Genomic DNA, 16,025 nt, shown 5'->3' with positions numbered 1-16,025 from the left:
CAGCCACGGAAACTCACCGGGTGATTTTCATCCACTCAGACCAACCTTGCAGGGTCACTATGGTGGAGAAAAAATTGAGGCGAGACAGTGGGATACCCTGCCTTGAAGCGTTTGGAGAAAAGGTGGGATGTGAATCTAGAGTATGGAGGCGTCAGCCTTGAGAGGTAGTCCAGGCAGGAAGCACGCCCAGATGAACGAATTCTACTTTATTGTAAGGTTACATTAACAGAATCTTGCAAGTCTGAAAATACATTTCTCCTGTCACCTTTACAGCCCAAGAAACTAGGGAGGGTCCCTACTGAGACGTTTGCCACACCCCCATTCCTTCTGTGGGCTCAGCTGCCGCTTATCTGACCGTTCCCCTGGCTGTGGCTCTTCCTCCTGTCTCCCAAGGCCATTCCCACATACCATTACAGGAGGGTAGAAACTGAAGTCAGATTACATGACGGTTATTGAAGGCACATACATCCTTGCAGTCACTCAGGAGTTTGCCTTTCTCACCAGATGTGGTTCACTGCAACGGTGACTGTGGGTGTGAGGATTCATTCTCACAGTGTGCAAAAATCAACCCAATAGCAACTCTGACCGCTGCAAAACCCATTGCAGCCAAGGACAGGAAAGAGAAATAAGTGCAAAAGGGGGGTGAGGATTAAATGTTTCTATGTGTAGCCGCACATGCTTGCTCTTGTATATCCCCCGTGGCTACAATTCTTAACTTTTCTTCAATAAGGTTACTTGCCAGGAGTTCTCGTGAGCTTGACTTAAGCAGTTCCAGTGTCTGCCTGTGGGGTGAATTGTGACATGATGCAATGTCACCACCACTACAGACCCGCCATCCCTTGGAAATTGATATGGGCCATAAGCAGTGGATGTGATGGCTTACAAAGCTGAGCTATGAATGAGTGAAAAGATTCTGGCTTACCACTGGGCAGACTGCTGGCGCAGCATCAAAGATTTCCATTTATTTATTTATTTATTTATATTTATTTATTTATATTTATTTATTTATTTATTTATTGAAATGTATTGGCTGCCCAACTCCAGTGGACTCTGGACAGTGTACAAAACTAAAAAAAACATAAAAACAGCAAGAAACATTAAATCAACAGGCAGCTGTAACCAAAATACTTCACTAACAAAACCCACAAAATCAAACAGGGGCCATTAAACGACGACAGACATCATCCCCAAAGCCTGGGACCCGAGCCAGGTTTTCATGGCTTTCCAGAGCCCCGGGAAAGAGGTGCCATCCTTATCTCTGCGGGGATGCTGTTCCAGAGGGTGGAGGCTGCAACAGAGAAGGCACGCTTCCTAGGTCCCACAAGATGGCAATGTTTAATGGAGAGGACCTGGAGTGCACCCGCTTCGCTGGAACGCACTGGGTGGGCAGAAACGATTGGAGACAAGCCGTCTCTCTGCCATACAGGGCTTTCCAGGTAATAACCAGCACCTTGAATTGCACTCGGAAGCCAACTGGCAGCCAATGTAGCTTGTGTAGCAGTGGGGACACACAGGCGCCCGTTACGGCTTGTGCGGTTGCATTGTGAACCAGCTGTAGCTTCTGGATGGTCTTCAAGGGCAGCCCCACATGGAGCGCATTGCAATAATCCAAGTGTAAGGTGACCAGGGCATGAGTGACTGTCGGAAGGGCCTCCTGATCGAGGAAAGGGCGCGACTGGTGCACAAGATGTATCTGTGCAAAGGCTCTCCTGGCCACAGCTGCCACCTGCTCTTCAAATCATACCTTCATAATAAATGATGCTGCAAGAAAACAAGTAGTTTAAGCAGATTGGTTGGTTACTACAACCACCAGGGAGGGATTCCTCAAGTGGAGCCTTATGAAGCTCCCTCAGCACCTTTTGCTTATAAAATTGTCTTAGGTATCTTTTCCAAACTGCCATAATGACTGATGAATCTTGGGAAAAGCTGCCATGTTTTCTAACCTCCCACTTTGCTTACTTATAGAAGACTTTCTTTGGCCCATGTTGTAATTAACATGAGCTAACATGGTGTGTCCATCAGATTCTGAAGCACAGAGGCCACCTGCTGGTATGCTAGTAACACAATCCAGTATTTTGTAATTAATATCGGGCAAAATATCCATCCTTATGGTGAGTGGGATGTGCATGGAAAGCTAACTTGCAGAAGAATTGTAGGATGCTATCATCTCATCTACACCTACCCACACACAGACATGCACACATGCAACATATAGGGCCTTTTAGCTGACCCAACCCTGGTTTGATAGCTGTTATCTTCAGGAGAGCAGATTTATTTACACATTTCTGTCATTTATATATCACAGTAATCTGAATGGACTTCAGAAAATTTACAACAATAAAATGTTGAGCAATATTAAAACCCATCTCTCCCCATTCAGGTCCTCCACAGCAACCAATGCCAATTCTGTCCAGTGCTTGAGTTTAAATCCAGACTGGAAATGGTCTACATGAGGGTTTCTCAACCTTGGCAACTTTAAGACAGGTGGACCAACTCCCAGAAGTTGAAGTCCACACATTTTAAAGTTGCCAAAATTGAGAAACCCTGGTCTACATAATCTGCTTCCTCAAGGGCTCATTTTTATATATTTATTTATTAAATTTATATGCCACCCATCTACCCCAGAGGGCGACTCTGGGCAGCTTCATTGCTTCCCCATCTCTTGGGGACCTTAGAGACAAGCTGCCTAAAGACAGGTTGTCTAAAACAGCTGGGTCCAGGGAAAGCCTCTTTAAGAGGGGACACATCACCTCCCCAAGACATGTTGACTACCTCCCAATCCCATCTGGAACACACACACCTCTGATCACCCAAAGAGATAGCATGAATCCAACCCACATGTGGCAGAGATCATGTTGGACAGCCTCCACCCCCTTGATCCCAGTACCCAGACTGAAGGAGCCTTGATGACACAAAACAACTAACTTCATTTTTGTCAAACAGAAGATAACCAGATAATATCGCAAGACGTTGCTTCAGACGCCAGACTCTGCCTAGAGTCAAGATTACAGCCAATATGATCAACTCTACAAGACCCAAGTCACAGAACTCAGGTGGCAGCTCTTCTTCCCCCTTTCCTAACAGGACACAGGTAACCTTAAACAACCCCTCCAATCACACGAGCTCTTATCACCTCAGAGTAGGCTCAAACATGAGCCGATACCTGTGTTTGGTCCTACTCACTTTTCATCCTCCTCCATGTATTCCAGGTATTGCTTCTGCTGCTTTATCCCATGGAGGTCCTTGGGAACCAAGGAGTCCCACCCCCGTGGGACTGGCTGCAAGAGAGGCCACTGGGGAGCAATCAACTCAAGCAATCAGACTGCCTCCTAATTTCGGGAGTCCCCGAAGCACTCAGGGAAATTGTCTGGTAGACCTCAAGGAAACCTCCCAAGCACCTTCTGGAACCCATCAGGAGCTGGGAATGGACCATCTTAATGGGCCCATCCACCTTCTGTAAGTTGCAGGTAGTGACAAATCTCACCTGGACCAGGAAGTTATTTGACCATAGCAAAGAACTCAATCTAATGTCCTCCATATCTGTGGTTGCCACGGAGACCATTAATTCCTTTACTGTCGCCAAACCCACCCCCAAAACATGGAGAATTGAAGTTCTCCAGCACCAGAATCCATGAAAACTTCCAAACCACCCCGGGAACAAGGTCCAGAAGCTCAGGAAAGGATCCTGCTGAGCAGTAGATATCCATGCAGGATTCCCAACTTGGCCCTACTGTCCAACTTCATAGCATTTCATCCCAGGAGCCGAAACTATGATCACAGGGAAGATCTCTCTTACAAGCATTGCTATCCTCTTTCATCCCTGAAGCTGAAGCTACTAAAGGACCCAAAACTAAGCCAGATTTCAGACCACCTGGGTTACAAGGACAAATAATTGGCCTTGGCATAAGGCAGCATCCTACGCTCTGCATACTGGAACCCTGGATACGATAGGCTACGCCACCAGAAAGACGAATTTTTGCCTTCATTTTGACATTATCCCAGGAAACAGAATTTTATTTTCTTCTAGGTTAGGTACTGAGTGCATTTGGAGGATGTAAAACACTAGAAGCATGGTTTTCTGGCAAACAAAAAGAAACACCCCCCCCAATGGTTTTCTGGCAAACCACCAAAATCTCCTAAGTAAAACACAGGAATGTTCTTCGGTTATCTGCAGGCAGAAGTATCCTGAAGATCACACAGTAAGCTTAAAACAGTGTTCAGCAATTACCTAGTTGCATTGCTAGGGTAAAGGAGTACCTTTGGAAAAAAGGATCAGCCAAGTACATGTATTTGTTAAACAGCCATTGGCTGACCTTGCCAGATCTTAGTACACTTATAAGTTGTCATGAAATTCTGGGGGGAAATATACAAGTTTGCTTGGGGCTGCTCAAATGGCTACAGGTAAGGCCAGTTATTGTAGAAAAAAAAATAGTGCTTATTTTTGAGCACTTACCTTGGTGATTCTGGATTCTGAAGGGCATTTGGAACTGATTTTTATGTGGATCCAATTATAGTACGGAAGTCAGCATTCTATAATGTCAGCCATAGCAATGATTTGTGTGAAACACCTTTGCAAACATATGTACAAAAATCATTTATTGTTCAATAATACAATAAATATGTCCTTGACTTAGTTAACTCTGCTAAACTGTATTTTAAGTCGGAAAAAGATGGATCCAGAAGCGGAAGATACAGTTCCTGGAAAGTCAGGCTTGCAAGGCTGAGAGTGTTTTGAAGTTTTAAGTAGTAAAAATAAACACACTGTTCAGGTTACTTGCCCTTTGTGTTATCCACTCCACAGTATCAGGTAGACAGCACCACCTTTGCCATATTTATTCTCTTCCTTCACTGTTTCTCAAAGATCAGTTCTGGGACAAATTTCATACAAAGCTGAGGCATTTCCAGCTTGGCTCCTCATAAAGTTGGTACATTCACACATTACTGAGAATCGTATCAGTGGTTTATACACTCTGCACATGCAGCGAAGCTTTCCGATGCTTCTTCACTGTGGTCAGCTTGAGTGTCTGAAACCGGCAATTCTTGAGAGCCGTTTGAGAATTGTGCTGGGACCAAGAATGCAAGTAGCCATTGTAGAAGTCGGTTGCTGTCAATTTCTTCTTATGTATAATGGTTTTGACTCCAACCCAACCTTCCTAGAAAGGGGAGGGGGGGCAGGAAGGAGAAGGAATATGCACAAAAAAACCCTCAGCAAAATCTGCAAACCCGCCAGGAGGCTGCCCTTGGGTGGAAGCTAATATAGGATCCAGCATCCTGGCATCATTAGATTTAAAAAACATGTCTTTGATTTGTAAATGTCAACTTAGAAAACATATGGATGCTATTCAGTAAAGACTCAGGGACTGGGCTGATAAGACTTTATACTGGCAGTTTGTTTCTCTCAGCTGTAAGGAGGGACAGCGTAACCAAGGAAATTCAATGAACATTTGACTGGCACGCTCTTTCCTCATCTCTCAGCTGGAGTGGAAATAGGGTGCATTTCGAGAGCCTATCTGCCTTAAAAAAGGAGTAAAAATATCACACATACATAGGTTATCATACAAACTTACCTTGCACCGGATCATCAGGATCTGTAACTGTTTGTGGTAGAACACAGACCCTGGAATTGCCTCTTTTTCAGCTACAACCTTATCTGTAGAACAAAGACACACTGTTAGGTCACTCTTGCCTCTGAAACAGTGAAATCCAAGTTCCAAAGTGTTACTAAGATCACATTTTGGTTAAGTCTTATAGGGGAAGGTTACATAATTTAAATACTACAAATAATTGAACATATTCTCCATTTCCTACAGATTGTCACAAAGGGCAACCGACAGGATATTCTTCACTTCTCTTTATAGATACCAAACAGTAATACTTTTCATACATCACTTTTCTACAGATCATTAGACTTATAGATTAAAAACAAGGGTTTGATGTTCCTAGAAAGAACAACACGCTCAAGCAGTCTGGTTATAACAGGAAAAAAGAGGATTTGCAACAGAGAAAGTCAGAAAGTGTTCAGTTTTATTTCACAGACCCTCTGTTGTTGTTTAGGCACTGCCACTGTTCAAATGTTACCAGTCAGAGTGCCAAGGGATTCACATAAGTACCAGGAAAATCCGGTAGCATCTCCTCTTCTACAAAGTCCAAAAGTTTTACTCTGGAACCCATCCACAGCGTTCTTAGAGGCATCTAAAAACATACAGCACTGTAAGTTATACTGTTACGGAAGTTCACATACATTTCGGTTAAATTATTCTTATTCACTTAGAATATAGGCAAGAATACAAGCCAATTCCAACTTTTGTCAAATTTAACAGATTTCTTCCAGGGCAATCAGAAGAACCAAGCCAAATTTTCCCCCCAATCCTGAGAAAAGACAAATGTGAACATTTTACATTGAAATGAATTTGGTTTTAGTAGGAGGCTAACCTTCCAAATACTGTATTTTAATTAGAAAGGAGCCATAGTAGAACAAAAAGAATTTGCATTTTGTCTTTGCCAAGTTAAATTCTGAGAGGGAACTAGTTCCTCTTACTCATCTGTGTGGCATATTTTTACGTATGTTCCATTTTATTCATCGGAAGGTTCATCAAATCAAAAAATCCAATAATATTTCCTTCGTTAAAAAATACGCGGTAATACCAGAATACAGTTCTGTTCCCACCACCAACCCAGTTTCATCCAAGGGCTGAAAATAAGATTGTTTTCGTAAAAAGCTATTTTTAAATTTAAATATATAATTGATACGCAACCTATTCTTTGAAAGGCTGGCCTTACCATTGCTCCTAAGGCCCGATGCATCCTTAGTATCTGCTCAGCAGTTTGGTCTTCCCACTGAATGCAGCTCATTGCAATAGTGACTTTAGGAGCTTTAGAGGAAAATAAAACAAAATCGACCTCTTTTGGCCCTGCATCTTTAAACATTTTAAATTTTGTTTTCCAATGTAATGCTTAGAAGTGATCCTTTTCTATTGGCACAGCAATGGGGGTTCCCTATTCTTCCCTCCTCAAGTTAAGGGACATTCGGCTTCCCTGACACCCTCAAAAGCAGTCCTTGGCTGCCAAGCTTTCAGCTTCATCACAAAGCGTTTGAGTTCAATAACACTGTGGGAAGAATCATGGGGAAAGTACAACAACCATCTACTTACAGCGTCTCATACTGTAACTAGTTGATATCTATATTACACATGAAACATGCAATAAATACCATGAGTCACTCCTTCTTTTGGCTGCTCTTTCTTCTGGCTTAAACTTTCAGGTAAGTTTTGCAAAACGGCAATCAGCTGAGAAGAAAACCCAAAATGCTTATAAGCCAAAATGAAGAACAGATTCTCATTCTCATCATCAGTGATCGCCAAGAGGCAGCACAGGACCAGTTTCATCTTTATTAGGACTTATCAGATGTAGGTAGCCAGATCTTATTCTATGGGGTTCAAACCCTCTCTCGGGAATTGAATTCACAGACTTTTGCACTTTAGATGGCTATAACCAGTGCAATAGCTTCAGGAGCTATCCAGGTTCTGGGGCTCATCTGTCTTGCAGAAAGGGGTTTATAATGCCAGTCTATGCCAATACTGGCTAGGGAATTCTGGGAGTTGAAGTCCACACATCTTAAAGTTGCCAAGTTTGAAAAACACTGGTCTACACAGTCTACTTCCCTTAAGCTCTCAGAGAGAGATTCAGATGTTATTACGTCATACCCCGTTTGAGATTTTATATTATAGCCACCACCACCCTTCTGGGCAGGGTGGCAGGGAGAGAATGCTTTATTTTACACTGTGTAACACCTGGGTGGTATTTGCAACTACATTGACCATAAGGAGGCAATATGTGACCAGCTTCACCTTTATTGGGACTCATCAGATATACACAGCCAGATGTTATTCAATGGGATACAAATCTTCTACCAGGTATTGAATTTGCAGATCTTTGCTCTTATATGCCATGCATTAACTTTAGGAGCGATCCAGATTCTGACTCAGCAGTCTTGCAGAAAGGGGGAAATACTACCCATGTAGTAGTGTTTATTCACACTCTTGATACACAAAAATGTCTCAATTTTCATATTTTTTATTTATTATCAAATCAGTTGCTTCAACCCTCTGTTGACCGGTTTCTATTACATGTATTTGTATCTCTCATAATTGTTTTGGGGGAAAAGGCCATGAAAAAAGAAGTGCCAATTTACCATGTTTGCACCTTCTTTGGATAACAATGGCTCCAGCTCTTTTGCTGAGCAATGGGCTGGAACAGCAAATTCTTCTTGTTTAATGATCGGACCCACATCGAACCTGGGAACAGAACATATTGCAATAAGCTTTTCGTCACATTCTAGATAGGTCAGAAAACATAGTAAGATGGAGTGGGACGACTGGACAGAGAACCTGATTGCTGTATTGATACAGGTGGTAAAAAAAAAGGCTTTTAGTAATGAACTTTGAATCTCAGAATCATAGGGCTGAGGTCTTCTAGTTCAACCCCTGCCCAGTGCAGGAATCCTCAGACCATTCTGGGTAAATGGCTATCCAGCCTTTTCCTGAAAACCTCCAGTGATGGAGCACCCACAATTTCAGGAGGCAGGCTGCTCCATTGCTTACTAACTCTCACAGCCAGGAAATGCCTCCCTAGTCCAAGTTTAGATTTCTCACCGTAAAGCGTCTACCCACTGGTTCTTGTCTTACCCTCAGGTGCTAGGGAGAATATATCTATTCTCTCTTCCCTGTGACATCCCTTCATGTATTGGAGGACTGCTGTCATGTCTCCACCTAGCCTTCTCTTCTTTAAGCTGAGCATACTAAGTTCCTTTAACCACTCTTCACAGGATTTAGCCTTCAAGCTCCTTACCATCTTTGTTGCTCTTCTTTGCCCTCCTTCCAGTTCCTCAGCATCCTTTTTGTACTGTGGCAACCAGAACTGGACACAGTATTCCAGGTGTGGTCTGACCAATGCAGTGTATCTTGGCACTGTATCTCTATTGATGCAGCCCAAAACTTCATAGGCTTTTTGGGCAGCTGCAGCACATTGCTAGCTCATCCTTAACCTGTGGCCTACCAAGATCCCCAGATCTTTCTCACAAGTACTATTTTAAGTCAGGTACCACCTACCTTGTACTTGTACATCTGGTTTTTCCTGCCTAGGTGCAGAACCTTACATTTCTCAGCATTCTCAACCTTATAGTCTCAACATTCTCAACATTTTGATGGATAGGGTCCAACTTTCAAGTTTATCAAGATCCTTTTGAATCTTGAGCCTATTTTCAGGGATATTAGCAGTCCCCCTCCAGCTTTGTGTCATCAACAAATTTTATGAGCATGCCTTCATTTATGAAGATGTGGAACAGTACTGTACTGGGCCAAAGACAGAACCCTAAAGAACCCCACTGTATACCTCTCTCCACGTGGACACAGACCCGTTAAGGATCACACGTTGACTACAATTGTTCAGCCGACTGTGAATCCATCTGGTAGTGGGACCATCCAGCTCTTATTTTTCCAGTTTCTCGAGAAGGAGACTATGATGTACTTTATCAAATGCCTTGCAATACCTCTGACAAGACTACTGCATGTATTTAAAAAGTATGACATTTAGAAGTAAAATTAAGAGCTATGTTATTACTTTTGCAATGAAATAAATGCCTGACTTAGTGAAACAGATGTTTCAGCCGAGACGTCTATATGCCTCAGAAGAAAGCATCCTGCTGAACAGTTTTGGAAGAAAAAGGAAATGTTGCAAGGTGAAGTGCTCCACTTCAAATTTCAAACAGCCTATTCTCTCTTTCTCTCTTTTTTTGCCTTACATTTTCACCAACTTAGATTCTGCTGCAAAACTTACTTCAAGCTGGCCAATCATTTTTTTCCCCTGTAAATAGACCTCGTTTGGATATATGAAGAGCTAAAGAATTAAGCTCATTAGACTAAGGTTTGCCCACCTTTTTGTTTCCTTGGTTAAGGATACTCTCCTATCTTGAACAACCTAAACTTATCACCTGAACCAGTGGTGGGCAAGCTTTTGCTAGACAGGGGCCAAAGTTAACATTGGGACAGGGAGACCTGTAGTGAATAGATTACTGAAACCAGGCTGGACTGTGTAACACATTTTGCCTGGGCCTGGTTTATCTCCCCCCACCCCCCTGAGGGTTTTGGGATGGAGAAATTGGCTCTCTTCCCAGTTTTATTAAATAGATCTAATTCAGGACATACACTACAGTTGTTGTGTATTCTACATCACAATGGCAAAAAACTGTGCCACCAATTTTGGACAGCTGTGGTAATATGGAGGGGAGCCTCAGCTTCCCATCCATCCTAAAGTTAATCTTCCTTTACATCACACCTGCAATGCTTTGATAGCAGCATAATGCAACTTGACAAGGCAACAGGAAGATCACTCCACAGCCATAAAGCTATGGTTTCAAGGAGGAGGTGTTTGCGTAGACGGGGTGCTGAATGAAAGAGCCAACATACCTCTTAGGCCTGATTTGCATAATTGTAACCCCAGTAACTGTATCTCCATGGAGCACGGTGTGGATGATTGGTGCAGGGCCACGCCACCTTGGAAGATAGCTGGGGTGGACATTCAGCATGCCACTGAATCAGAATATTGGGAAATTAGAACAAGACTGGCAATCTGGTAACATTTTTATTTATTATATTTTTATACTATTGGACTTCAAAATCACTCCCAAAAGTTTTTATGATAAAACAATCAGTTAAAAATACAGCAATGTAATAAGCACAATATATAATGCGATGCAGAGGCAAGAAGAAATATTTGTCAGTGTTTTTTTACTGATATCTCAACATTCAGTGTAACTAAAACAAAGAAAGAAAAGACAGTGTAAAAACTTATTATATCATTATACCAAAAAAACAAACAAACCCTCACAGCACAATTCTTTGCCTTCTCCAGCCAGATTGTTGGATTATAACTCTTGTAATTCACAGCCAGCACCATTCTGGGATCCTGCTATAGCCAATCAATTACCTTATTTTTATCATTTTTAAATCTTGTTTTGAAATCTCTGTGACTACAGTGGTATGTAACATTATGCTAGAATGTTGCAAGTCTAGCTTATGAACTGTATGCAAAAGATAAATGTATTTCTCAACCAGAATTTGGGGGGGGGGGTACTGCTCTCAAACAATCCACAAATTGTAAGCCAAGAACCTTGGTCTAAGATTTCAGCTTCTTTGGATGGCAACGGACCATAAATTTCAATTCACACATCACATAAGCTTTTGCTTGATCGTGATATTTTGGCTTAGCTACTCACATTGGCACAAGACGTCAAACTGAGCTATTTAGCAGCATGTACTGGGACAATATTTGTAAAGAATCCAGATTTCACTGCAATTCTGGCTTATTGCACTGGCATGTTTTTCTTGACAATGTGGTAAATTGCAACAAATTACAGGCATTTCTCACTTAGTGGATGCTTTGTTTAGAAACTGATCACAGTTGTGACAGTAACAAAAAAAGTAACTTTGTGACCAAACCTCACATTTACAACCTTCACAGGTCTGTAAAGCAAAGGAAAGCTGAAGTAAGAACATAAGCACAGTTGTGGTTTTGCTTAGCGACTGTTTCACTTAACAATCAAGTTGCTGGCCCCAGTTGTAGTCCCTAAACAAGGACTACCTGTAGATTACTTTTATGACTATATTCTATTTTGACTATGCATATTTTATCAAAAGCAAATCAGTACTTGTTCTTGGTAAAACAGCAAAGAATGGACCTTAGAGATTATGAATTACCCTATACAAAATATTTTTAGTACATTGAAAAAGGAGACATTGCCACTCTGATAGGAAAAAATGAGAATCACACATTATATGCATTTCTGGCAAAAATGTATGAACTCAAAATTGTTATCATTCTTGATCAGAGATAGTGTGATGCTGGATTTGAACAACTCCCATCAAACTTTATGACTAGGGAAACTGTACCAACGTACATTACTGAACTGTTACTACCAACTTCTTGTGCCACTGCTGATGGCAGCTGCAATTCAGAAACATTTGCAGTGCTGCAGGTTCCTCAATTCCCCTATATTTTGCACTGAAATTAGTTTTTAGAAGCCTGCAGTAAGTTTATGGACAAATCTGCCCATTTGATGACACTGGTTGTAAACAGTACAACAAATTGGATATCTATGCAGGAATTGCCTTAAGGAACTTGGCCCCTTCAACTCTGTAGTGTAATCAACCCTTCTGGAAGACAGTCTTTCCCTTAACCTAAAAGCCAGAATTAGTTGCCTGATAAATATAGTAGAAAATGTGGGGTTTTCTGTGATCAGTCTTACTAGGGGAACTTCAGGATGAGGTCCTCACTAAGCAGACGTCCAAATGATGCCACCACGCCGATGTCAAAGTTCTCACATGCACCTACATCAGGCCAGATGTGGATGGGGAGTTGAAAGTGCTCTGCATACTTCTTCACAGGGAGTCCCTTTGAGGGATTGGCTGGCAGGGTCACCACCTCCAGGTGGTCCACAAGCCTAGGCATTCTGCCATTGCAGGGGATCAAAGAGAAGCCATGTATATACTTAAATATTAAATATGCTATCCTCATTTTAATACCTGGATTCCCAAAAAAAGACAGGAAGTTGCATTTTATCACAATCTTAGGAACTTTTATGAATTCACTTGGAAATTTAGGGAACTTTAAATTCCTCATTACCCAGACTTGATCTGCCTACCTGGAAATCCCAAGGATTTTAATGGACTTTCTGTATTCAAAGCAAGCACTCCCTACACTGAATTTCAGTTCTGTTCCTATCTATGCTCTCTTGTTTTGCATCTTCAACGCCTCCTATGTCCCTGCCAGTAGCCTATAATTCTGTCTCTGACATATTGCCTTTGTCCTTCAGGTATATGAGGGTTTCTAGCTCAGTGACTGAGTGTGCATTATGATTGTGAAGATTTTAAGTTCAGGGCCAAGCCTCTTCAACTGAAGAGGGTCAAGGCTGCTGGAGAAAAGCAAGCCTGCTAGAAGCCTATGCCAATTAGATCAGCCAATATTGGGATTGAGGGATAAGCAGCTCAGTCAGGTTTAAGGCAGCTTCTAGAGTTCCTTCCAGGTACACCCAGACAAGGCTTTTGTCATGCAATCACCCACCTCTAACTTGGTGTTGTATGCTTATCCAGTTTACTGACGGATGGATTCGCTCAGGAAAATACTATGGTTTATAAGGCTTATTCTCCTGGCTGGATGAAACAGTAACTCAAAAATCCAACAAATAATGTGGTTATCAATATGTGTGATCCCTGTCAAAAAGTTATACCGAAAGTCCAGGTGCAGTCACCTTTCACCTGGGACCCCAAAAGTTAACATCTTCTTTGGGTCAAGCTCAACTCCTAAACCGTCAGTAGCAAAAAGGTGTAAGCGGTTTGCTACTGTCTTCTTGCATTCCAGCCTAAAGCTCTGCATTCGCTGATGCTCTTCCATCCCCCTCCCTAGCCAAGTTCAACCCTGCTTAATTGACTGGAACCAGCCAAAGCTGGCCAGGGGTTACCAGCGCTGTATACTTGGCACCCAACGCCTGGACTTTCCCACGGATTCATCTCATTTGCTCGCCATTTATAAACTAGTTTAAAAGAAAAAGTGGGGGGGAGGCAGATTTCTGGCGGATTAAGCTAACCAAGATTTTTTAAAATCTTAATACTGTAGGGCACTCTTATTTTATTGAATCAACCCAACTGCTTGGAGCAGTGTTTCCCAAGCTGAGCAACTTTCAGACGTGTGGACTTCAACTCCCAGAATTCCCCAGCCAGCCATGCTGGCTGGGGAATTCTGGGAGTTGAAGTCCACACGTCTGAAAGTTGCTCAGCTTGGGAAACCCCGGCTTGGAGTGACCCTCAACTTTCGTCCCCCCGCCCCGCCGCTCTCATACCCTTGGCCCCCACTTGGGCTCCTGCACCCGAAAGACCCACCGGGCCGCTTCGAGCGCTCGGAGGATCTCTGTGGAGAAGTGGTCGGTGCCAAAGAAGAGGACTCGCCAGGGCGGCTTCTCGCGCCTCGGGGCCTCCCCGGCGGCGGTCGCGTGGGCCCGCCCGCGGCCACGGCCACGGCCCCACCCGCCCCGCCAGGCCCGCAGGAACCTCATCGCCGCCCGGCAGCCGCTTCCGCGACCCGCTTCGACGTCGCGTCCTGATGACGTCGACTTCGAGCCTTGTTTTGTCGCACGGCTTGTGAGCGGACCCAAGAAGAGTGGGCGGAGCAAACAGGGCCATCACCGAGCGGGGTCGGAATCGAGGTCGCCGCGAGGGGTTCTGGGATTGCTCGAGCTCGGGATTTGCCACGTAGCCATAGCAACCGGGGGCTCGCCGTATCCATGGCGACTACTGTGAGCGTAGCTAGGGAGGCTGTCCAGTTGCGCGTCAAAGAGGCTACGTTCAGACAACAGGCCTGACCTGGGGTCTGAATTCACCTGTTTTCTGGATTCCCAGAAAGATTATGTATCAGTTGCTATTGTTCACCCAACCCACTGAGCCACAAATAAGCTAACCAAGGTTAACACTAACCTGGTTTAGCCTGCAGACAGAAGACTTGCAACTGGTTGGCAGGATGGGAGCCAGCTGGAGTGTTAATGCCTCTTTGATTGAAACTGTAAAATCACCTCCATCTTCTCAATATACCAACTTTAGACATTTTTTGCCTCACAATTTGGGACTTTAAGACCTGCATGGTTGGAGAGCCCCAAGTTGGGGGTAAGCTGATCTGTCAGGAATAGTCTATCTGGATTTTCTGCATCAAGCAGGGGTTGAATTCCCCTGTTTAAAAAGAAATTATTTTAATTAGATAGATGGCAGTGATGATGAGGGCGAATCTTGAAGAGGGTAGATATTATATATGGGTTTATCCTGTGTTTAATTTTGGTGCCCCTGCATTTAAATTGTAGGTCTGTTTAATGACCTAATTGTAGGTCTGTTTAATGGTCTTCTTTTTAAGTTTCATGCAGATAAGGAACTGAGAACCATAGTAATAACTTCAAACTTTGTGATCCCACGATCTCTGCTTTTTACATTAATTTCTAAAACAAAATGATCAGGTTGCAGATCTTTGGGAACTGTATACAATCTTAAGTGCAAAAAAATATATATAATACATACCCCTGTGCTGCTTTTTGAAATCGTTTTAAATAACCTGGCAACCTATGAGTGCATTATAAAACTATAGTTCAGAACTGTTGCTTAACTCCATTATAGAAATCCAGTATCTCTTGGGTTATAAACTAATAAAAGAAACATATGTATTAATGTAGATTTTTTTCTTTTTTTAAAAAAATGACATAACTTTCAGTGTCAAAAGAAGTGACTCAAAGTGCAATCCTACATACGTGTCCTCAAACATAAATGCTACCGAGTGTGTGGTGTATAGGATTACAGCCCTAGTTATTCTGTAACCAAGAGTCTAGGTCAAAGACCCTACAAAAGGAACACTTTCGAGGACAGATAAACCAAAGTAAATATACTAAATTCAGATTGCACTTTCTTCTAAAGTGTATCAAGGACAAAACTGGACAGAAATAAAATCAGATATTCCTGGCAAGATTTCTGCTGCTTCGTCAAGCAATAATGTAATGCGGTGAGAATTTGCAGCAGGTTCTGATTGCTGGGCTGAGAAAAATAGAAGGAGAAATGGATCTAAACAGATATAACCTTCCACCTGAATTCTCGAAGGGGATAAGAGGGGAGAACGGTGGTCATCAGGGAGATGACTTAATGATGCCGTTGAATATACATATGTCTGTACTAATGTCATGATTACCTTGTTGGCGGTTTGAGTCAGAAATAAGGAGATTTGGCAGGTGAAAATAATCTTTGGGGGTTGTTTTGTACAGTGGCATTGTCCTATCAAGTCATGCAAAGCACAGCAAGGAAATTCTTCTGCCCAGCTTCTGTTCTTTTAGGAAGGCCTTGTGGTCAGCTGTCAGTCCCTTCTGCTTCTCTCCAGCCCTTTCCCACTGAACTGAGATCCTCTCCATGCCCTTTGACGCTGGCACGAAATTGGCCATGCTCCTTGCC

The 16,025-nt window shown here is 42.8% G+C and overlaps 1 protein-coding gene across 3 annotated transcripts; it reads right to left on the bottom strand.

Moving 5' to 3' along the window:
- Nucleotides 1–1,039: 1,039 nt before the first annotated feature.
- MTFMT (mitochondrial methionyl-tRNA formyltransferase) lies at nucleotides 1,040–14,170 on the bottom strand. Of its 3 annotated transcripts, XR_015795867.1 has the most exons (10): nucleotides 13,932–14,170; nucleotides 12,302–12,505; nucleotides 10,464–10,586; nucleotides 8,192–8,294; nucleotides 7,211–7,286; nucleotides 6,781–6,872; nucleotides 6,111–6,192; nucleotides 5,568–5,650; nucleotides 4,454–5,153; nucleotides 1,052–1,761 (listed from the first exon to the last, which is right to left on the bottom strand). XR_015795867.1 is itself a non-coding variant. In XM_007428378.3 (9 exons), the coding sequence occupies exons 1-9, from the start codon at nucleotides 14,102–14,104 to the stop codon at nucleotides 4,962–4,964; spliced, it is 960 nt and encodes a 319-aa protein (XP_007428440.1). In that variant the 5' UTR covers nucleotides 14,105–14,124; the 3' UTR covers nucleotides 1,040–4,961. The 3 variants fall into 3 exon arrangements, 2 of the variants coding, with proteins under 2 accessions (XP_007428440.1, XP_087995302.1); XM_007428378.3 differs by having other exon boundaries at nucleotides 1,040–5,153; nucleotides 14,100–14,124; XM_088139176.1 differs by lacking the exon at nucleotides 1,052–1,761 and having other exon boundaries at nucleotides 3,866–5,153.
- Between the last annotated feature and the right edge of the window lie 1,855 nt (nucleotides 14,171–16,025).

The sequence above is a fragment of the Python bivittatus genome, unplaced genomic scaffold, assembly GCF_059951505.1.
Source record: "Python bivittatus isolate LINGU-HERP-01145 unplaced genomic scaffold, Pbiv_v1 ctg000210_np1212, whole genome shotgun sequence".
NCBI lineage: Eukaryota > Metazoa > Chordata > Lepidosauria > Squamata > Pythonidae > Python > Python bivittatus.
Note: the sequence above shows the minus strand (reverse complement) of the source record. Positions and strands in the feature narration are given on the sequence as shown.